Genomic DNA, 24466 nt, shown 5'->3' on the forward strand with positions numbered 1-24466 from the left:
GTACTCTGGTAGAGATTGGACAATGTTGTCCACACCTCATGGGCATTGCTCTTTCCTCTCACATGAGGAATGCAATGGTCTTTGATTCCGTCTAGAATCAGGCTCGTACCCTTGTTGTTCTTTCTATTATAAGCTGTCAACTGAGTAGCATCAGTGGGCACAACCACAGGGTTCTGTGTGGTATGCACCATGATATCCCAGACTTCTGCCTCCTTAAAGATACTCTGCATTCTCTCCTTCCAAACGCTGTAATTTGTATGCCCATCCAGCCTATCCTCCACCTTCAATCCCAATGACATCCTGCTGTCCTAAAACTGAAAAATAGCACTGCTGTAGTAAAGATAAAACTGCTGTTTATAAAAAAAATCAGCTTGCTGGAATTTTATGAGTGAAAAAACAACAACTGTAATTTTTCCTTTTGCTGTCCCAAACTGTCCTTCAACACTCAAGCTCTGATACCATGTAGAAATTTCTCATTTTCCACTCTGGTTTTCAGTTTTTCCTTATTTCTCCCATATAGTTAAATGCCCTTTCCCCTAACCATACATTTAACAAGCTGGAAAAATAATTTGCTGAAAACACAAATTCTGGAAATTTTACAGAACGCTGGAAATTGCAGAAATAAAAATCAGCAGTAATAAACAGGGATTAAAACACATTTAAACACTGAGATTTTTGGTCAATGTGACCCTAGAAAAACCCCCTACAACTCTTGGGGAAAACCAGTTTGAGAGCTCTTCTTTATTTCTGGAAAATGCCTTTTTACAGTAAGAAATATTCAGCAAAAATCAGCAAGCAAACTTTTACAACTTATCTCAGCCTTGCTGAAACTCAGCCTTGCTGAAACTCCACCCTGTTGTAACTCCGCTGTACAGACTTGCTGAAACTCCGCCCTGCTGAAACTCCGCTGCTGAACCTTCGCTGCTGAAACTCCGCTCTGCTGAAACTCCGCTACTGAAACTCCGCAGCTCACTGTCCAGAAATCTCCCTTGCTCTCTTGCTCTCCTTCTCTCAATCTGCTCATGAAAGAATTGAATGACCTTTTCCTCCTTTTCCTCCTTTAATCTAACCCCAAGTGACTTTTGGGTGATCCCTAAATCCAATCGCTGAAATAGATTGAGATCTAAGGCTGAGATTAAATGTTCATTTAAATCTCACTTTTTATTTTTTTAATTCACTCCACTTTAATAAAAACCCACTTAGTCATTTATTTCCAAAGTCACTTTTCCTTTCTAATTTTTCATTGACTTTATAAAAGTCACTTTAAATTTAGACTTAGTAACTTTATCACTTAAAGTCACTTTTAAATTAGATTTAACTTTATAAAAATTATAAAGTTACTTTAGGAGAAAAATTAAATTCTTTTGGACACTTTTCCCTAGGCCAAAGATCAAAGCCTAAGGGAACCACCTGTTCTCCGGTACCAAATTTCAACATTTTCCTTCATAGTCCATCTTGGACATTAGCTCGGAACCTATGCCTTTGGTATGTTTTTCAAAAGAACCAATATAAGCATTGTTAGAAGAGTTTGAAGACAAACTGGAATGGTTTACCTCTTTTTCAAGCTGATAGTTGACCAAGCCTTCTTTGGCAACAAAGAGCTGTGACTCCAACTCGTGCATCCTCTTCACGTTCATATTTGCAATATGAAGTTGCCTCTCCATTTCCTGCAGTCTGTCAGAAAGCAACTGCTTCTCTTCCTTCATGGAATTCAACTACTCTCTAAGTATGTTGCTCTCTCTTCCATCCTCATACATTTCTCTCACCTTGTCCATCATGATGAACAAGTCTTGTTTCAAGTCTCCATCATAGAGTCTTGTGATGAAGGGGGAATTTGAAGATTCACTTGTAGAAGTTGTCATTATATCAATGAACAAATGAACTTCAAACAAGATTAATAAAGGGCTTTATAAGCAACCTTTTGCAACAAACCTCTTGTGCTTCAAGGATTGCTTTGAGGTCCTTTCGAATAGAAGAATGCCTTTAGCCCTTCTTCCTTCTTGTCCTTCCTGGGCTGAGCTATCAACATCTTTCCCTTCACCTCTGCAAACTCAAACAATAGTTAGTTTGCAAACAAGCATACAATCAACCTCTGACTGTTTAAACACTTTTTAGACAAGCAATCTTTGCTCTGTCAATCAAGCATTCTGATATAACCTTCTTTGAAGGTAGAGTTAATCAATCTCAGGCTCCGATACCACCTGATTTGAAAATGGGGCACTTAGGTGTCTTGTCTAGTTTACAAGAACCTCTCCCACTTCCAAAGCTTATTTATCCCCAAGTCTTTATGATTAACCAATGCGGAATTAAATATGTGCTTGAAAATAAGGTGTCTGCTTATGTTTGTTTTAGAACTGTTTATGTGCTTTTAATATTCTGTTGTTATGCTGATACAACATATAGATATAACAGTAAACAATGCAGCAATAAAACAAAACACACAGAACAACAATTTAATTAGGAGTTTGCCTAAGACTCTTGGGCTACATCTCCGTGAGCTCTAGTCAACTCAACTAGACTCTCTGGGATTATGGCAAAGTCCTTTTTACAAGCTCTTGGCTCAACTCCACTGTTTTACACAAAAACAATGGGTTTAGACACCATTTTATCCCTGGCCCTTGAAGCTCTCATCTTTCTGGCTCTCGCTCTGGCTCTCGGCTCCGGCTCATGGCTCTTTGTTCTCTATGCTCTCTTTGCCTCTGCTTCCTGCTTTAGCTTAGCCTTCTGCGCTCCTGTCTCAGCACTGCCTCCCTATCTCTGTCATTCTATGGCTTTTAAGCCAATCGGCGCTATCTGTTCGTTTCATCTTCTGGGCTCTCTGGCTCTCAGCCTCTGTCTGCTCAAATCCCCCTCTGAACGTTAGCAACCATTGCTAAACGCCTTCAGGGATGGTGGCCACCTGTTCTGTAACGGAAGGACCATCGGCACCTTTGAAATCCTCAGAATATTCACTCTGTGTTTACACAAAGAAATCCACTAAAACACGGGAAAATCCGCCAATCTGTCGTTTATCGGACCTGAAATATCATTATATCCATCCTATATTCCATCCGGTCCACCTTTAAATTGCTATTGCAAGTCGCATAGGTGCGGGTTCCTTTGTATTTGGGTTTATTGTTAAAAATCCCAATTATAAAGAAAATCCCGACAAAAATCCTTTTTATCGAACTTGAAAACTTATCGCATCCTCCCTATAATAGTATCGGGTCCGCCTTTGGCTACTGTCGTAATCTCCACCGTCGATCTGGGTGTTCTTTGATCTAATGGTCATCATGCAATTTCAGGCGGCTTAGGAGTACGGAGGTTACCCGCCCGAAAAGGCGGTTTTCCTCTCTCCTCTGCTAGCCACGTATCGACCAGTGTATGGGATTGGGTGGAGCAAGCCCAAAACCATTTACCGCTTGAGACCTGCCCGAAATCTGCCTTTACAAAACTCAAAATCTATGCAATCGGGCTTAGAATTCCCCTTCGGGTCCGTAATATCGCTTCAGGTATCGTTCCTTTGTATTTTGGTTTTTACACCGAAAAACGTTAATACACAGAAAAATCCGAATTTCCGGATTTCAAAATTTATGAATTGCGCTTATGAAATCCGTCGGGTCCGGCAATCACGGATCACATGTATCGTCCTCGCTCCTTTGTGTTGCTCTGATGCGATATTGCTTTGCAACATGTCGCAATCGCATATCGCAAAGTCCCGGGGTCGTTCCATATGGCATGGCCTATGCCCACGCCGATTCGTCGACGCTGATATCGGCGATCGCAATATCGCTCGGCCCGGGGTCCCGCCTTAAGTCCCATGCCCTTGTCGATGCTGATCCGTCGATTTCGGTGATCGCAGTATCACATCGGCCCGGTCCTTATGTTATATCGCATGTCTGCTTTCGACCCTGTATGTCAGGGATCGGCGGTCAGGGGTTTCTCCCTTTCCTCTTTAATCCGCACTTTTGCCCTGGTCCGATGCGATTTTCCTTTATAAGGGTTTTTTTGCCCATTTTAGAGGATTTTTCCTCTTTTTCTAAAGAACATAGGGCATCTTCTTTTGGTGATAACTTCTGCATCCTAAGTCCATTTTTGCCCATTCAAGTTGCAGTGGATTCAGAATGAAAAGATATCTGCAATGGCGCTATGTCCAGGAATTTCCTTGGACTTTCATTTTCCTTTGTGAGGAACACTTAGACTTAGGAGTATCCAAAATCCATTTTGGATCAGAAGTTCTCCCTTGTTGTAATTTTCTGAAGAAAACCCTTTTGTTGAAGATAATAAAAGACACACAAAGCTATAGGTTTTACCTGGAGTTGGGGTTTCCTAGGTATATCTTGTGTTCTATGTGTTGAATGTGTTTGTCTTCAAATTTATTAGTTATTTTTCGTTCTGTGTGCTAAGTTGGAAAACTCAATGTATCTGCAATTTAAGTTTCCAGTGAAGCAGTTGTTTGTATTTCTGGTTTTACACTTAGAAAATCATGAATCGTTTATTGGGTTTTAAGGAAATATAACACCCACCATACATGAACCTAACCATTTGGAGACTTAAGCAAAAGTATCGTCATTGTCCACTCCCTCTTTCTGGGTGAACCCTCTTGCCACAAATCTCACTTGTACTTCTCGATGCTGCCATCCGCTACATGAATCATCGCCTTGGAAGCATTTGCAATGGACCTATTCTTCATTTACGCAAACCCCATTTAGGAGGCCATGGAGAAGGAAAAATCATAGCCGAGCAATCATTTTCTAGTATCTACAGCATACAAAAGGGCAAGAGGCTAACCAAAAAAAAAATTCAAAGGACAAAAAATATGATTGGAAGTACTTATCTCTTAATCAAGGAAGAAATTGCCGAGAGTTGTAGGGAACTGTCAACTCCCTCTTGATCTCTACCTCCTTGTAGAAATTATTGAAGTCCTTGGAGGTATACTCTCCTCTATTATCTAACCTCAAAAATCTTGAACATTTTCTTTGTCAAGTTTTCTGCCTGAGCCTTGTGTTATGTATAAATTAATTAAAATTTAATTTCTAAACTAAGGGGCACGATCAAAGATCATGGCCCCTCATGTAATGGCACCTAATTTTTAATTTAAGTCGGGGCCTTCCACCATTGTAATCATCATCATTCAAGTTATTAATAAAAATATATATATTTCTGTCAATCACTGAGCATATTCGCTCCATCTGGTATCAGAGCTGCATCACGCATCCTTTGAGCATTGTTACATTGCCCAGCGGAACCGCATTTTGTTTTGTCACCTGCGTCTGGTTCTCCACATTCGTTGCTACATTCTGTTCTACCATCGCATCTTATTCTCCACATTTTGTTGCCGCATTCAAACATTCTGTTGTTGCACAGATCGTTTGGGCAGCGCGATAACGCTTAGACCGGGGGTTGTCACCTTAATCCCCGATCTCTTCGTTTAAGCCGTCTCCCGAGGCTAGGGGGGTAGACCCTATGGAATAAAGGAAGACCAACTGTGGACCAGTTGGGTTGGGAGACACAGCAAGGCAATTTAGCACCTGATTGATTTTAGAAATTAATGTACCAGTGCCTTATGGAGTTAATGATTAAATGATTATTTATTAAATGTTGTAGAAATATGAACCTTGTAAAACAATCATTTATCATCAAATATCTCAAGCTATTCAATAAAATCACAAAGCTTTAATAATGATCTAGCAATTAAACTTCAAAAAATCAAATGCTTTAAGTGACCATAAAATTTAAATGTTGACCAGTTACCACTTTCATATAGCTAACTTTAAATAATCATTTAAGTGCATTTAACTATAGAGAAATGGAACCTAGATACCACAAAAGACAAAAAAAAAAAGAATTTTCAATTTTTAGTTAAGCTTTTCAAAATTTTTAATTTTTATATAATTTTATATTTTTAAATAAAACAAAACAAAACTAAGCAGAAACTAGACTAAATGAAATTTAAAATTATTAAAACTAAATCCTAAAAGAACTTTTTTATTTTTTAAATTTTAAAATTAAAAATCAGAATAATATGATGATTTGAGATTTGTATAAAGTTTGGTGAATTTGTGAATTCTAGGGTTTTGGAGTTGAACCTTAGTTGAAGTAGAAATCTCTAATGAATGTTAACTATATGATAACTTAAGATGCGTGATAGATTTGTTGAAATTTGAATTTTTGGTTGAGATTGATGATTGCTCGGAAATCTAGGGTTTGCAACTAACCCTAGTAATAGTTGGTCATGTTAGTCACTAATTGATGGTTGATTGGAAAACTAGGGGTTTGGAACTAACCCTAGTGGAAGCTAGTTAGGTTAATGACTAAGTTGTGGTTGACTGTGATTGATTATTTTGTATGAATCCCTAGTGAGAAGTCTAACATATGTGCTTTGAAAGGTTGTTAGATGCTTTGTAGATCTATGTTTGTGTGAATTGTTTCTAGGGTTTGCTATATGTTGTAGTAAGGTATGTCATACCTTTGGAAGACACATTGAAACCCTAGATGGAATGAATGTTGTTATGAAGTAGTCTAGGGTGTATAAAGTCCCTAGCAAGATGTTGAAGAGTATATGTCTCTTGTTTGTAAGTCTGGATATCTGATATGAATAAAGTTGAAATGCTTTCGTGATTTTGATATGGCTAACATCATGCTTCTATAGTTTTGGTTGTACTTGCTATTGAAATTGTGCAGGTATACAATCTTCAACTTGGTGAAGATACTTATTGATGTGATAAGCATGATGGTGATGATGATAACTCTGATGAAATGGTTGGAAGCCACGAAAGATTCTCCAATGTCAAAAAGAAGACGTTGATCTCCCGAAGGAAGCATGAATAGAAGAGATGTCTCTAAGATTAAGAGGGAGTCCGGATGAAGAGGTGCTTCCTAGTTGAGGGAGGGCATAGCCATTAGAGCAAATTTTAGCTTAAAAGTGCCCATGAAATTTTCACGTAATTTCCATGTCATAATATGTAAACCAATTAAAATCCTTTAAATTTAAAAAGAGGTACATGTAAATATTTTGGAGGGAAAAGAAGAAACATTATTTTTTAATTGTATTTTTGGCTTATCTCCAACGAGTACACATTATGCATACTTTGATAAGACCCACATTGATAAAAATTGAAGATACATTAAAAAAACGTGTTCTCAATTTTTATCAATGTGGGTCTTCTCAAAAGCCTGCATAATGGGTACTCGTTGGATGCGGAATTAAAAAAATAGTTTTCTTCTTTTCCCTCCAAAATTCATAACTCTAATTTTCTTATTTTATTATTTTTCCTTAGGAGGCCCCTTCTAGGCTGAAATTTCCTCTAATGTTGGTATTAATTGAAGAATGAATTTCAGAGGATATGTTCTGTCAAAGATTTGGTTGATAGTCTTACTATGGAAAATTGAGAAGCAACATCAAGTTGTCTGTAGGACCCCAGAGGTTTATATTTGATTATGTACATGTGAAAGTATATTATTGATTGGGGTTGTGTTTGTACAAGCGAATTTCTCGAAGGATTTGAAAGCATGTTGGTTACCAATTAGTTTGATTGGGAGAGATTGGTTGTTCTTGATCTGTTGGATCAAGGGGCATTGAAGCTTTGTGAGTGAAGCATTGCCTCGGAGGACATCTGGTCGGCACATTGTGTTGATGTCTAGAAATTGGAAAGGTGTTGTTGATCAAAGAGCTCTGTTTTGGATACACACCTGGATTTTTGGTTTGATGGTTAACAAGTAAGCCTGATGGTACCTAGAGGGGCTGAAAGCTTGAGTCCATCTTAGTTCCACCTAGATAAATTGCCTTGGTCAGGAATCTAGTCCTTGGCATTACGGTGCCTAAATTGTTGAGTCACTGTTTGGATAGATTGCCCTGGTCAGGATTCTATTCCATGGCATTACGGTGCCTAAAGTTCTTCATGATTCATATAGTTTGAGATCTTCCATTGTATATGTAGTATGTACATTATGAATACCTCCCTAGTTAAGAGGGAGTGTTGGAGAATGTAACTATGTTCGGTCTTCAATAATGTATTTGAGTCATTATGCAATGTACTTGTCAAAAGAATAAATAAGAGAATTTCTATTATTGTTATTGTGACTTATTAAAGCATGGGTTTTATGCTTGGGTCACCATGTTTTAGGTCAAAGTCCCCATTGAGGACTTCTAGTATTTATTATGAATCTATAGAATTATTTTACATTTAAAGAGACCCTTCTTGGGCTTTTGAATCATGTAAAAAGGTTAAGTATTGAGTCAAATATGAATTATGGATCCTCCACACCATGTCGGCCTAAGGACCCATTCGACCCCACAAGAAGCCTATAAAAGGAAGCACATCGAATTCATTTGGAGCATCACTCTCTCATCAAGTGCGAAGTTCTCTTGTAGCTTGGAAAAGGTGCAACGTCTGTTGTCGGGAAACCAAAGTGAATTAGAGTTTGGAGGAGTCTAAGGAAATAAGGAAAATCAAAATTCTAGTGGTGGTCTCTCTCTGTTTCGTGCTTTGGATTGGGAGATCGAAGTCTTCCAAGTTGGACTATTGCCGGAAGCTGCCAATTGTCGTAAGTTGTTGGGAAGAGGTTGAACCTCTAGAGGCTGACTTGGTGTGGAGGGAAGGTCTGGTCTTGGTCTAGGGTGAAGCGTCTCAAAGAATACTATTGAAAGGAAGAATTACTTTGACTAGGTTTTCCCTTCGAGGGGGGTTTTGCCTGAGCATGTACCTACATCTTGTGTCCATTGTTTTATGTGATGTTATCATAATAATAAGAAACATCACTAGTAAAGAAACAAGACCCATATACTATTTTCCCGACCAGCGCGTCTGAGCACCTGAGCCTCCCGAGATCTGAACCGTCTCACTCCAGCGCTCCCGCCAGCCCTAGGCTCCCATGGATCCCCGGGATCCACCAGGGGGGGATCCAGCAATGCAGCAAGCCTTTTCGAACCTGATCAAATCTCTGCCACAGCAAAGGCCAAGACCGACGGCTACCAAGTTTGTTAAAAAACTCGATGTGCTTCAAGAAGTTCTTCTGCCCCCGACCATTCCACGCATGGCAGCAATATCTCTTGCAAAGAAAGGACTAATCGGCCAGTTTACAGGATTATGGCCCTCACCCAAAACTGTGCAGCGGTGGGTGGAGAGAAACTGGGCAGACAAGACTCAGGGAAAAATCTCAATAAGGTTTTGTGGCAGAGGTTACTTCACCTTCCACTTTGAAACCAAGGAGGACAAGGATTTGATATTTAGAAATGGACCTTACTTCATGGACTCTCGGGGTCTCTATCTCAACAAATGGACCCCGGACTTCGATCCAGAACTAGATATTCCAAGCGCTGTCCATGTCTGGGTCAGGATTCCTCACCTTCCCCTACATTGCTGGGGAGATGATTCGGTCAAGGCAATAGGAAACGCGGTAGGAAAATATATAGATCGCAGTGAGCCCAAGGACAACATGCAAGCCTGTGCGCGAATTTGTGTCGAAGTCGATCTGGGGCGCGGCCTACCGGAAGCAATCAAATTGAAGGTGGACGACTGGTGCCATATCCAACAGCTGGACTACGAACAGATACCCTTCAAATGCAAGGTATGTCATGAATACGGTCACTTTGCTAACAGATGCCCAAAACTTATAAATGTTGAATCATCAGAGCAGGAGGACCAGTGGGAAACGGTGAAAAGGAAAAAATCTGCCTCATCCTTCAAACAATCTGAAACTGAACTACCGGGACCATCTCACCACCATCCTTCCCATCCTCCTTCATCTCATCAGCACCCACCCTCATCCTCTCACCAAGCCCCCCCTCCCTTCCCCTCCTCTCCCCCGCGTTCTTCTGATCCCTCCATCCCCCCTTCTTCCAACCCTTTCGCATCCCTTTCTGAAGAAGAACCAGTTCAGGATCCCTCATCAGATCAGTAAAACCCCTCATCCCCTCATCCTTCTCCGCCCTCCCCGGACACTACTTCAACAAGAATCACAAGAAGCTTATCAAAAGACCTAGGAGCATCTAGTGAGATTCCTAAAAAACATGGGCCAGGTAGGAAGTCGGCAAAACAGCATAGAGAAGAAAGCGCGCAGAAGGATATAGCAATGGGATCACAAACTCCGATTGAAACCTACATCCTAGGAATCTCGGACAAGGAAAACAACATCAAAGGCAAAGAGAGGCGAGCACCTCTGCACACTACCGGTAAATCATGATGAAAGTGCTGTCTTGGAACAGCAGGGGACTAGGGCACCCCTCCAAAAAAGCTGCCCTCAAGGAGTTAATTCAAAGTGAAAAGCCTGATATATTACTCATCCAAGAGACAAAATTAGAACAGTCTGAAATCAGCAGACTCATTGGCCAACAAAATCAGTACGGTGGCTGCACCAGTGAAGCAAGAGGAGCTTCAGGAGGCATTTTAACAATGTGGAATATCAGCAAATGGAGCTGTAGCTCTGTCAAAACACAACAGCATTGGATAAGTGTTAAATTGGAAAGCAAGGACAATGGCATTGATGTTAAAATCTACAATATCTACTCTCCTAACCATTACAGGGAAAAAGAAGTATGTTGGACCACCCTAGAGGAAGATTTAGAAGAAGATCACGGTAACAACCTCATCCTAGCAAGGGACTTAAACCTGGTCATGCACTCAAATGAGAAAAGAGGAGGGAATTTCAGCGCTGATCATTTCCGAAACCGGCTGGAACACATCATGCAAGAAAAAGACTTGGTCGATTTAAAGCCCAAGAATCGCAGGTATACTTGGAGCAATAGGCGGTTGGGAGCATGTAACATTATGGAAAGACTTGACCGTTTCCTTGTTAACATCGCCTTTCTGTCCTCTTTCTCCAACGGGCAGTCTGACATCCTCAATACTTCAGCCTCGGACCACTACCCCATCACCCTTACTCTGCAAAGCCAAAGCCACCTCGGCCCCCTCCCTTTCAAATTCTCCTCTCTTTGGAATCAAATTCCTGCTGCCCGAGATACAGTTAAACAAGCTTGGTCTCAGCATGTGGAGGGCTCCCCAATTTACATTTGGGAAACAAAATTGAAGCAAACAAGGCAAGCACTCAAGTCATGGGCAAAGACCAACTACAAGGAACCCGAGGCATTAAAAAAGGATATCAAACAAAATCTTGAAAAAATACAGCAAACTATTGAAGCGGAAGGACTCACCCAGCAAGCACGACAAGAAGAGATCAGATTATATGCAGAGCTGCGCCAAACAGCTAGAGACGAGGAGATCAAATGGAGATTAAAATCTAGGCAGACCTGGCTGCGTGAAGGTGACAAAAACACCTCTTACTTCCATAAACAAGCCACAATCAGGAAGGCAAGAAACACAGTTAGCGCAATCAGAGATAGTGAAGGGAACAACCATGAGACTCAAGACTCCATAAAAGCTGCTGCAACCTCCCACTTCAGATCTCTCCTTACAGAGGACAAAAATGAGGAGGACTTCTCCAATTTCCTCCAACATATGACCAAAGAAGTCACTCAAGAAATGAATAACAGCCTCACCCAAGATGTCGAGGAGGATGAAGTCAAAAAGGCAGTCTAGAGCCTCCATCCGGACAAAGCTCCAGGTCCTGATGGGTTTCCTATCAGCTTCTTCAGAGAATATTGGCCAATGATTAAAAAAGACCTCCTCAAGATGATTCGTTGGGTCCTTAGGAAAGGCAAACTAGGGGGCTATACCAACTCAACGTATCTAGCTCTCATCCCAAAAGAGAACAGGCCGACCACTTTCTCCAGATTCCGGCCCATTTCCCTTTGCAATTCCGCTTATAAAATAATCACAAAAATCTTGTCTTCAAGACTCAAGCCTATACTTCCTTCCTTAATTTCTGAAAATCAGGGAGGTTTTTTAGCCAACAGGCACATCTCTGACTCCATTCTTCTGGTTCAAGAAGCCATCCATTCTAGCCTTAGTCGAAAGGAAAAAGGATTCATCCTTAAACTTGATCTTGCCAACGCCTTCGATAGAGTCAGACACTCCTTCCTTTTTGCTGTTCTGAACAAACTGGGATTCAATACCTCCTTTATAAATATGGTCAAAGCTTGCATCTCTAGTCCCTGGATTTCTCCTTTGGTGAATGGAAGACCTTGTGCAGCCTTTCAATCCTCCCGGGGCCTTAGGCAAGGCTGCCCCCTATCCCCTTACCTATTCATCCTCATGGCTGAATCCCTTAGCAAAGCCTTGGATTACAACCGAAGAATAGGCCTAATCACAGGTATCCAATTTGCGCAGGGCACAAAGAATATTAATCATTCCCAATTCGCTGATGATACCCTCCTGATGGGTGGAGCTTCGAACACCATTGCAAGGCGCTTCAAAAAGATCATGGACCAATTCATGGACTACTCTGGAGGAAGAATCAATCAAGTTAAAAGCTGCATCTATGGATGGAATGCAACAGCTCACACCATTCAAAGCATTGCAAAAATATTAGAGGTCTCATACAAGCTCGAATGGAGTCATTTCACCTATCTAGGGATGCCGGTGAGTATGGGTCCCCTAAAGACTGAAACTTGGAACGAAATCCTCGACAAAATCAAAAGGAAAATTCAACAATGGGGAACCATGTGGCTGAACCCAGCAGGACGTCTTGTTCTTCTCAAATCAGGTTTGATTTCTCTCCCCATTTACCGTTTTTCATTGTTACAAGCTCCAATGATTTTCCATCATAAATTGGAAAAGGCCCTTCGACATTTCCTCTGGCAAGGAGGGAAATCGGAGAAGAAAAAGTTCAACCTGGTGGCTGGAAAAATGTTATCCAGCCCCAAGAAAAAGGAGGCCTTGGAATAAGGTCCCCAAAACTTTTGAATTTAGCTCTTGGGGCTAAAATTGTTTGGAGACTAATCACAGGGGACACAGCTTGGTGGAAATCAGTTTTAGAAGCCAAGTATCTCAGCAGCACTAGGCACAAGCTTCTAGAAACTAATATACCCAACAGAGACAGCTCCAACATCTGGAAATTATGCAAGAAAATAATCCCACTCATGGCCCAATACATCTCCAAAGTACCAGGAGGGGGAAGCAGCATCAGTATTTCTAAAGACAGAATCCTAGGTCAGAGCCCTATGGGATCCAATACAGAAGCAACTCCAGCCATAAACTGGTTAAACAACAGAGGAATTTGGAGCTTAGCCCAAATCACTAAGTGGGGAAGCTCCTCCCAAGCTTGGATTGGTTGGACTTTGCCGGACTATCCAAGGGATTTGGAAACAAGTTTCAAAGCTCTAAAGGACCAATTGCACAACAAGGCTCCGATTCATAAAGGAGGCAAAGATAGCTATCGCTGGGACCCCACGGGAACCATGTACACAGCCAAAGCAGGGTATCACCATTTATGCGAAAGTGCCTACCCTCAGGACATCTGGAGCCATTGGAGATTGGTTTGGAAAGCGGAAGCCCCCCCTAAAGTAAAATTTTTCTGCTGGCTCCTCCTGAAAGGAAAGATCTTAACAACTGAGAACCTAAAAAAAAGGGGCATCCTAGACCCTTCCAGGTGCCCAAATTGTCTTCAAGATGAAGAAACAATGCAGCATCTGTTTATGGACTGCCAAGTGGCCGCAAAATGTTGGAAAGAGATCGCATCAGTAGGGGGAGCAGAATGGAATCCTAAGTCATCCATAGCAGAGACAGTCCAAAATTGGAAGAAACTTTGCCCATGGAAGAGCAAGAAAAGTACACTATCACAGAGGATATGGAATACTTTACCATTAACTCTTCTATGGAGCATATGGTTAGCTAGAACCAAGAAAGTTTTCCAAGACAAAGGACACAACTCCAGAATTATGTGTCATAAAACCATCAGCTTAGCGGTAGAAGCTGTTACAATTCGCACCCACAGCAAAATCAACCTCAGCAACTACAGTGCAGAAGAAAGAAATTTGATTAATTATGGTAGCATCATCAGCGCCCAAGATCAAGAAAAAGAAAATTCGAGCCTGAAGGAGTCAACTACAGCTTGGAAGTTGAGGCCTAAGGAAGAAGAATTTGCTCTATGGCTGAGCAACTGCAACAGATATTGCCTCTTTTTCGATGGTGCCTCAAAATCTAATCCTGGCCTTGCAGGCGCAGGAGGCCTCATATGCAACGCAAATGGAGAGCCTATCTTGCACTTCGAATGGGGATTGGGTGATCTCTCTAACAATCGGGCCGAAGGTCTGGCCTTATTCCAAGGACTCAATCAAGTGATCCAACTGGGCATCAAGAAAGTGAATGTTTTTGGTGACTCTGCAATTATTATCCGGCTCATGGAGCAAAAGCGGAACTCACCAAACATACTGCTGCAACAAATCAACAACAGGAACCAAGTTCTACATAACATGCTGGAGGAAGCCCATTATTATCACATCCTAAGGGGTCTCAACAAAAAAGCTGACCACCATGCCAACAAGGCCTGTGATCGACCCAAAGGCCAGCTAAGCTGCAATGATAACTTAACTATCCAATCGCTGCCATGAAAGACGCACATCAAATCAGCATGCGGGGCACCCTACCTAATAGAATCTGCCACAGCAACCAAATCACCAGAACAGAGGTCAGAACAGACCAGATCAAAAGGAATTGTATCAGAAGCTGGATCAAAATCTCAGTTCAAGGCAGGGGAATCAAGATCCACAGAACAGAAAATCGTCCTAAATCGATCACAACCAAGATACGAGCAGGAATAGTCAGGGGAGCATCGGGATGTGCAGATCCCTCTCCCGCCTTTGTACCCATAGAAATTCGTTATATACCCCTGTAACGCAACAACAACAACCCACAGTCGAAGTTCATCGCAGTAAGCTTGAGAGAGGAGTCTATTTTGCAGCATATCTCTGTAAGTTAGAAAGAGGAAATGCAGTAGAGCGTGATAGAGGATCCGTTTTCACCCTGTCAAAAAGTGAGAACGCTGTCGAGCTTAACCGACCCAGTGGTAAGCGTGACAGCTTCAGGCATTTAAAATGCATTCTTCTAAGTGCTCTTAACACTACCGAGAGCCGGAGTAGATCTACTCCTATTAGTAGCAAAGCGATTCGACAGCATCAAGAATACAAGCAAAGAAACAGTGCCACTACCCAGGCAAAGAATTCAATGGAACGCCCAGAAGATTGCTTCCATTGCCGGGACCTGAATGTGGAGTTTGAAGAAGTCCGAGTTCAACAGAGAGCCTTGGAGGACCAGGTCCGCAGCTTGGAGAATCGGTTGGAAGAGCAAGTCAAAATCATTCATGATAAGTATAGAGCAGAGATGGCCCTCTTTCTGCACAGGGTACACTCACTGCATGAACAATTCAGTACTCTACACAACAGATGCAGCCACGCTGAAGAGCGGATCGAAATACTCAAGGATATGATGGACAAGAAAGATGCTACATCCTCCTCCAGCGCCAAGCCAATCGAAGCTGACCAGGATCCAGAGGGATCAACTGCAAGAAAGATGAGCCACATCGAGATTGATTAGTCATGTTTTGTAAATGTAAATTTTGGGGACGGCAGTATGTCAAAATCTATAGTAGTATAAGTAACAATAGGATCAGTCCAACCAAAGTAAGAACCAAGGAAAAATTCCTTTTTGTAATTCCTTGGCTTCAAAATGCTCCTGAAGCATCTTATGTAAGGCACTTAGCCTCCTCCTTTTTTCAGATTAATACATAGCACCCGACCTTTGTCTAAAAAAAAAATAAGAAACATCACTAGTAATTATCAAGATTGAGAAAATCTTTATTGCCTTTCTGATTTTCCAACAAGGGTCATGATCAAAGATCACACCCCCTCATGTAATGGCACCTAGGTTGTATTGAAGTTAGGGCCTTCCACCATTGTAATCATCATCATTCAAGTTATTAATAAAAAATATATATTTCTATAAATTACTGAGCATATCCGCTCCACCTTGAATCCCGCTGAAGATCTCATTGTTGGCCTTCATGGGAGAAACCATTAATGAATGTCAAAAGAAGCATTGTTTTCGAAGTCCATCTGCAATCTTATCAAGTTTAGATTCCTTTGTCTTCTTATGAAGTTGATGTGTCCATCATCATCATCAACATCGACTATTGATGCATGTTGTTGTTTCCTTCCTTTTCTTCTGAAGACACTGGGAGGCATAGTGTCCAAAATCATGACAGTTGAAGCACGTGATATTTGACATAACCTTCTTCTTCTGAGTTTCTCCATCCTTAGGTCCCTACAAGCTATCCTTGGACAACAATTTGGCCTCCTCTTCAACGCAATCAGTCCATAACTTATCAAACTTGGACAGTTTTTCTCGTGCATAAATTCCTTGAACAAATGGATCCCATGAGGAGGGAAAATCAATTGAGTCACTATAACAAGCTTTGCATCATCAATGGTATCTCCAATGGTTCTAAGTTCATCTCTCAAGTGAGAGACTCTCATAAGATAAGTGACAACAAAACCTGATCTAGTCATCATGACACTCCGAAGTTGATGCCTCAAGGTTAGCTTCCGACTAGTGTTGCTATGCTCGTACAATCCCAACAAAGCATCACACACTCTTTTGGCTGTCTTCAACTCAGCAACATGTAGAATCAAGTGGTCGTTTGTGGAATCTATCAAGATTCTCTCAGTCTTGGCCTCATTCTTCTTATACTTGGCTTTATCCTCAACTCCCTCTAGCTCTAGAATGACTCCCTTCACATAATCTTGAAGGTCATGTTCTTCCAAGATAAGAAGTATCATGGTCTTCCAAGAAGCACCATCCAACCTATCTTCTACTCCGAAACTTGGCACCATTTTGACAAGAGATCAAAAATCCAAACGAGCCGTTGATTATTGTATCTTACACTTTACTTCAATGGGCGCTCTTTCAACAAAGCTTTAATAAGTGATACATTGATACCATGTTGAATTTTCTACAAGATGTACAGTAGATGCAATTTTCTGTCAAATAATTATTTGCTAATGATTTTTCTTACAGTATTTATGCCATTTCTATCATTGAATAATTACACTAGGAAAATTTCAACAGTGAATGCAGCAGAAATAGTAAAGATCATAGAAAGACAGCCATGCACAATAGAGACAATATATTTACCCTAGCAAATCCAACCTTGGAAGAAAACCGAACAACTTTTCTTAGGAGAAATTATTCTTCAGCAAGGTTTACAAATCAGCAATTTGTCTAGAAATCTGTGCCAATATCCAAGTCAAAATACCAGCAAACCTGGTCAAAATCAACAGCTAGTCAATGCTGGTCAAACCAGCGAAAAAGGTCAAATCTAGTCAAACTTTTGGCCTAGTCAATTTTAGCCCTGCGGTCAACTCCTACAGTGAACTCTCCACGTGCAGTCAAAGTCAGCCTGTTTTGTGGTCAAACTTGGTCAAGCAGCTTGGTCAATCAGCTGTGAATTACTCTGTCAAACAGGTTGGTGAAGGGTTTAATCAAAGGGCCATATCAAATCGTCCTCCTTCCTCACACGTGCGGCTGTCGAAGAGAAAGAAGATAGACCTCAGACAAATTAGACTAGACTTGCTCTTTGTTGGTTAACAAATGAGGCATCACATCATCTATTAGTACTTGTCAAATGGGGTGAAATAACCCAAGGGACACAACCCTTGATATGCTGGGCCAACTAGTCACTTAAAAAAAAATAAAAAATCATAATTTTCCTAGGTCGACTTGAAAACTATTTAGCCATATAGGAATACCGTTCGTTGCTACACAAAAATCAACATGCTCTTGGTTTGTGAACTCAAATGGAGACATTTCCCCATTTTCCCTTTTGGGGATGCACTAAGAATTCTCCTCTTAAATAAGGAAGTGCTCTCCTTGAAAAGGGAACTCCAAGGCACTCCCTAAAAAAACTAGAATGCCTAGATGCCCCCTATTGAAATACGTAACTAGGTTCGGTCTTCATAATGACATATGTAATCATGATTTTATGTATTTGATGTAATGAGAAAAATAAATTTATTATTGTTGATCTTGAGGCATGGGTTTCATGCTCAAGAGGAATTTATTTTATAGGTCAAGCTCCCATTGAGAGCTTCTAGGGCTTATGAGTCATTGTCATGTATGAAAGACCCATTTGGGCAAGTTACATATTGTAAAAGAAAATTATTTAAGTCAAAATAGAGTCAAGGAACCCTCCAAGACCAAGTCAAAATGCATGCAACAAGTCGGCCTTCTCAAAAGTCAAGTCGGCCTATTTGATGTGACAAGAAGCCTATATATACAAGGCTAGTCAACCACTTTGAAGAGCATTCAAGCAAGATCACAAAAGTTCGATCATTGGACAAGAAAGAGTCTCACATCAAGCGAAGAAGAGGAGGTCAAGAAAGAAGGAAGAGTGAAGTGATTTTGGAACTGTTTTGGGCTAATTTTGTTCACATGCACGAGGAGATTAGGGTTTATCCTATTGCAGCAAATCAGAGGTACAGTCAACTCAAGGAGGCCAAAACAAGTCAAGGAAAAAGGGTATCTTGCAGGCCAAAGTCACAAAGAGACTAGCACAAGCCAAGCAAAGGAGGAAAAGGGCTAAAGTTGCCCTAATTCTGTCACACGTGCGAAAAGTACAGTCATCTCCAGGGGGGCGAGAATTGCAGTCAAGAAGGCCGAAAATATCAGACTAGGGTTGCAAGGCCAAGGGTTAAGGACAAAGGAAAGGCTACAGCAGTATCAAGAAGAAGTTGACTTTGACTTGAGGCAAGGATTGATTTGGTCTTGGAGGGGTTGTTGATCAAGGGTTGTCTTTGGTAATGGAATTCATCAATTGAAGATTCTATAAGAAGAAAAATTCTCGTGGGTTTTCCTCTTAGTTGGAGAGGTTTTGGCACTGGCTGATAGCGTACACACTGTGTCCTATTGTCTCATTGTTCTTTATGCTTTGGTAGTTGTTTGATGATAGAGAACTCTAATAATAATAAGTGAAAGAAGAAGCTAACTAAGTAAAATAAAAACACATCACAAGCAGTTATCAGGAAGAGAAATCTCCTACCTTGCTGCCCCCTAGATTTCTCAACACCCCCTTTGACTAAATGGGATAGATGATTTGTGATCATCATGTTATGTTATATCATTACACGTATCATTTAGGATCTATTATGTTTGCTATTGATGCATTGTTTGTTATTGGTGGTATGAAGTTAGAACTAGCCACAGCATTATTACATGTACGTTTTTGTGCTTGTTTCTTCACACTGATTTGGACTGTTTAGTTCAGTACTTTAAGCTTGAACTCTAAGAGTTGGTTTGTGGTTATTTAGTTTCAAAAAGAAAAAAGAAAAAAATCCCATACAAATTAACACTTCTTATTGCATCCATTCAGCATAGTATGCATATCTCCAGGCCCTGAATTAATTTTGATGTCGTATTTAAATTGTTGACTCCAAACTTCTCATGTTGTCGTTGATAACTTACTGAGCCTCAATCAGGTGATACAGGTATGGGCCTCTTTGGATTTCCACAACTCTTGTATTTGCGGTAACGGCACTGGGAAATTATGCTTCCTATTTGTCTTCCATAAAGAGTGAAGATAAAATTGACTGGCATTATGACATTAATTATATGAGCTGGGCTGCGTGCTTGATTTATGGATACATCTGTTTGGTACCCCTCGGATTTTATTTCCTCCTCCGTTACTTGGGCATATCAACACCCTTGGTGCAGCTGTGGTGTCTTTATGGGTATTCTCTGTTTATCTTCATTCCAGCTTCGGTATGCACACGTTTTATCTATGCATTATGATTTTCAAATATGTACTATTTAATGTCTTCAAGGTAGTAATAACTGCTTGTTTGCTGTTTGGCAGATTCTGTTAATCTTCCCAACTGAGTTTTTAAGATGGACTGTTATTGCTCTTGCTGGCTTAGCGGCAGCAAGCTTTGTAGCAGTGAATATGCGATCTTGCATGAGTGGAAGTGACAAATGGATTACAGCATGCATAAGTGCATTTTTAATGCAAATATTCTTGGCCTTTGTAATTAAGCTTTGTTTCTTTGTATAAATGGAAGGGATTTACTTGATAAATTTAGTTTAATATGCATAGTAGGGATTCTTTAGTAAATCTAAGATGTTAACTCTCTTTCGAGGCACTTTATATGATATATTGAAAGGAGTATCAGGAAAGAAAGTGACATTTAATAAAATACATGCATGCGTTCGGGAATTTACACATTGCTGCTGCAGTAACCTGTTTCTTTAATATTTAGTAGATATGGACGTGAAAAACTTATCCCAACGTGTCTTTTAAGGGAATTTTTTTTTTTGGTATTTGCAATGGCTCTAATGGGTTTGACATGGTTTACCAGTGAAGCTCTGTTCTGAAAAGAGTTTACTTTGAATTTTTCTTTAAATAAGTCTTAGTTTTATAGTTTCTCACCTTAAGCTTCTACAGAAGGTTGTTGGATAAGGAAGCTGGCAAGAGTTGATGTAAGATTTAGCATTGGGAATGGGTAATATCAACAGTAATCTGACAGGTAAGCATGAGTAGAGTTAATAAGAAGTGCTGGAAGTCATTGTATTTAGAAGGGCAACGGCAACAACTGCCAAGTGAGCTGTTTCCTCGATTATCAGTTGAGTGTTGCTTTTGATGATGATGCTCTCTGTGATGAGCCTCACAATATTTCTTCGAGAAAACAAAAGTAACATTCTCCAGCAGTTTTGCCAATAAAACAGCCCACGTGTTCAGAATCATTGTGTATGCTTCGTATTCTCTGCTGAATACGGTTTCCTTCTGGAAAAGCCACCAAGTTTGACAGCTTTGGGTCAGGAAGAAGTGTACTAAACCTGGACTGTGTGCGATTTAATAGTGTGGACATTAGAGTTGCTTTGGAGATTTTTCCATTTCCAAGTTGAAGTATCAGATCAAAGAAGAAATTAGATTTTCGTATTCAGAACACTATTATAGCAACTATCCAATTTCCACTGAATCGTCTAATGGGAAATTAGTCCGAGCCTACGTAGAAGCAGTGTAACACAATCATATCAGTACTTTTGGAGGGGTTCCTATTTCCGCAAGCCAATCTTCGGATGTTTATCTTTATATGACGTTGTTTCATGTGGCATATGGATGTTCTTCAAGTTTCATCTTCACTAGTGACAAAGCTAGACTAGCCCTCGGGTGTGTGGTCTAATGGCAAGTTGTGAGATGATCGAAATTGTATTGATACTGAGACCCAGGTCTAAAACACCTCGAGTGGGTGTGAATTAGGCTAGGAGCAAGTCCTTGGCGATTTTGACAGAGTGGAATTACCCTTTCATAGCACATCCGTGAAAGTGTTTCCAAAATAGAAATCACTGGAACTGTGATAGAAAAGGTTTTATTTGAGAAGTTAACTGTGGAATAAATGGCACCGATCAAAAGGGAACATCATCTGGTTTTGTTCAGTGGGGATGAGATATATTCCAATAAAGAAATAAAGGATATTGTTCTAAATCAAATAGAATTCGTTTAAGAGTGTTTCGTTTGATGAAAAGTTTATAAAACATTCATGTGTTGTATTTATGGTATATCAGACATCGGCAAGAAAGTTTTGTTAAAGGAGAACCTAGTAGTGAAATCAATCCCTGTAAATGATGCTTAATTTTAGGATATTTTGTGTTGTTATTGAGCAATGGCCATTGCAGTTGCTTTCTTGTTGCCACTGCTGTTTTTGCCATTGAAATAACCGTTGGTGGTTGCATGCATTTTTTTAGTTCATTTGCTGGTTTTAAGTGCTCAGTTTATAAGTCGTGTAAGTTGTAACTGTGTTTTGGCCTATGGTCTCAGTGGCAATTTAATAACAAGGTCTATATATCTATATTAAACAGTTGGGTTTTGTTTGAAATTCTTTGATTCCAAGTTTGGACCATGGTTGATTTTAGATTGCAAAGTTATAAAACAATATGATTTGGTTATATAGCATTTTCAAAAAGGACTATGAATGCCAAAATAATGTTCTACAATGAATCGAAATCTTGCCGTCTTTCTCGTCTCCGTAGATAAAAATCTGCCCTTTGTCATCCTTGTTTTTGAAAATCAATAATTTCATGTGCGGTATATATTTCCTAGGTGATTTAGAACTGGAAAGGGTTTGTCATCATCCTTATTGGCCTTTAAACTACATCATTAACAAAAAAAACCAGCCCTAATGCACTTTAAAATAAATTACATCATTAACAAGAAAATTTCATTATACATATGTATCCAAGAGGACCCTTGTAAAAAGTAATAATTATAATAAATAGAGCAGATTTCGGTATTAAACTAAGTCACAACAAATTAAAGCAAATTGTGTTGTACTCAGCTTTGGTTAATGCAATTTCAATAAATTAAAGCAAACTGCAATCTGCTTTGATTTGGTTCATGTGTTTTGTTTGCTCTGTACTTTGTTGCCATATTACTTTACAAACTTGATTATGAGTAGAGTTGCTTGACTCATTCCTTTATTGATTAGATGGCACCTAACATTGACAACTCCTTTATAGATTCAATACCATCTGGCATGACATAATTCTCATCTCCAATTCCTAAACTCATTTTGCTTCTTACTATCAACGATAATTTTGGTAGTATTTACACACCCATTAAGCTTCTAGCAGAACATTCCTAAACTCACTTTGCCTCTTGCAACCAACTATAAGCTTTTACATGCACCCTTTTCGCTTATATGAATGGTTTATTGAAGTGATAGTCAATGAAGGCCTCACTCTTTTCTACAAATTACTTGTAATTGATGTGTGTTTGTGTAAATAAACAGAAGAAATTGTATTATATAACATAAAAAATAACTAAAAAACAGAAACAGTTATGGCAAGGTCTAACAAAAGGTTGGCAGTAGATGTTGTCAAGGATCAGAGCCTTCAAAGTCATTCGAAAAGCATAGCAAAAGATCGGGTTAGAATCTAGGGATTGTTGCCACACAATCTAGCAGGGGTCCTATGAGGGATTCCAAAGGGACTACTACTAGACCAAGTGACAACAATAGGAGGACCCATTGTCACCTCAGTCAATGTCCCCTACTCTTTATGGACTTTCACTGATGGGAGGATTCCTAGCGTGAAGGAAATCAGTAGATGGGATAAAGTCAATGATGAGATACAATGTGATTTCCAAAGGTCATTCAAGGGAGAGACTCAAATAATAGCTTGTTTGCTTCAAAGGAAAGGTAAAGGCTCTCCAAGAAAGGCTCAAAGGGAGGCTTAAACCTAGGGAATAGGGATATTTTCTTATGAAGGATATCCTAGACCTAAGACTGTCTAAGGAAACAAGGTTCTTCAAGTGGCCTTGTAAGATAAAGAACAAACTATCATATGGGACCAAAAAAAGGAGCCTTGGGAAGATCCAAGTTTGAACTAGGGTTTGAATGATTTTTAAGAGAGTATCTAGTTTAAGTGATGATAAGGGAAGGTCACAAGAACAATTAACTTTTGTTGAGTTTTTGAGTAGGTAGACTTTCAAAAGCCCCGGACCAAAGATGCAAGAGATTAGTCTTTAAGTTTGAGCTAGGGTTTGATTTTTCTTTCAAACAAACTATGGAAATGACCTCAAATGTTGAGGAGCACTAGAGGAGACAATAGCGCATTAATCTATCCAATTAGTTTTTCAACGGCAAGCCCCTAATGAATTTCGCACAAGGCCCTGGTTGGTTGTATAGGGTTAAGGATGAAATTTTGGGAAGGTGAAAAAGATGAAGCTTTTAGGTGATCACCAAGGGGACAAGGATCAGTGCCTAGCCTATTGGGATGAATGGAGTTAAGATGGATTTGATTTTGAGATTCTCGCTCTACCAAGGAGCCATTTTTGCAACTTCGCTAGCCTAGAGAGGTAATAGTTAGGTCATAAAAAGGAATTTACACTTCATTCACAAATTTTGATGGAGTTCCAAGGTAAAGGTGCACAAACCAACCCCTAGGAACATCCGTTGTTCTTGTCAAATGAATAACATATGCATTGTATCAAGATTCCAAGTGTTTCATGAATTCACATTAATTTAGAGCACTAGTAAGATCATGACATAACATTACATACGTTAGACATGTATCAATAAGAAAATTCGCATGAAAGAGCACTTAGATGACAAGAAGAGTATATCCATCCATCACATTTGCAAAACCGAAGCTTTGAGATAAGATAGCAATAACCCAAACATCAAAATGCATCAAGAAAATTCCAATTTGTCCATGAATAGTAGGTCTGAAAGAGAAGAAATCCAATCCAAGTGATGATGAATGATACAATGAGACTCTTGTATTTATATGAGCCTTAGGAGTTAGAATTATGCCTAATTAGCCTAATGATGGCGGTAGAATAAAATAATGTGCAAAATAACACTATTTTGGTGACAAGCCCACCAAAGCTCCAAAACTAAATGACAAACCTCTCAAGAGGGCCGAAATGATAGAACAATAGCTAATAGGGTTGTTGGAGGCCAAATCAAGTCCCTCATGTGTCATAAGGAATAGGAGGGATCCAACAACCATGATAAAGGGGGTGGCCCCTTAATCTCCAAGCAAATAACTTGTGGTACTCCCAAGTGGTTGTGGGGCACAAAGACTGGCCTCATGGGACTTCA

General features: G+C 40.0%; 1 protein-coding gene across 2 annotated transcripts in view; it reads left to right on the top strand.

Annotated features, from left to right (window-relative positions):
- LOC149147528 (uncharacterized) overlaps window positions 1-20146 on the top strand; it is a 170426-nt gene extending 150280 nt beyond the window's left edge. For both annotated transcript variants that reach the window (XM_089440560.1, XM_089440561.1), the window contains exons 5-6: window positions 19355-19628; window positions 19723-20146. In XM_089440560.1, coding sequence (XP_089296686.1) covers window positions 19355-19628; window positions 19723-19917 — 469 coding nt within the window. In that variant the 3' untranslated portion in view covers window positions 19918-20146. The remainder of the gene's footprint in view (window positions 1-19354; window positions 19629-19722) is intronic.
- The last annotated feature ends 4320 nt before the right edge of the window (window positions 20147-24466 follow it).

This window comes from Pinus tabuliformis, chromosome 9 (assembly GCF_031772625.1).
Source record: "Pinus tabuliformis cultivar Carrire ecotype Pingquan chromosome 9, CPIR1, whole genome shotgun sequence".
Classification (NCBI taxonomy): Eukaryota; Viridiplantae; Streptophyta; class Pinopsida; order Pinales; family Pinaceae; genus Pinus; species Pinus tabuliformis.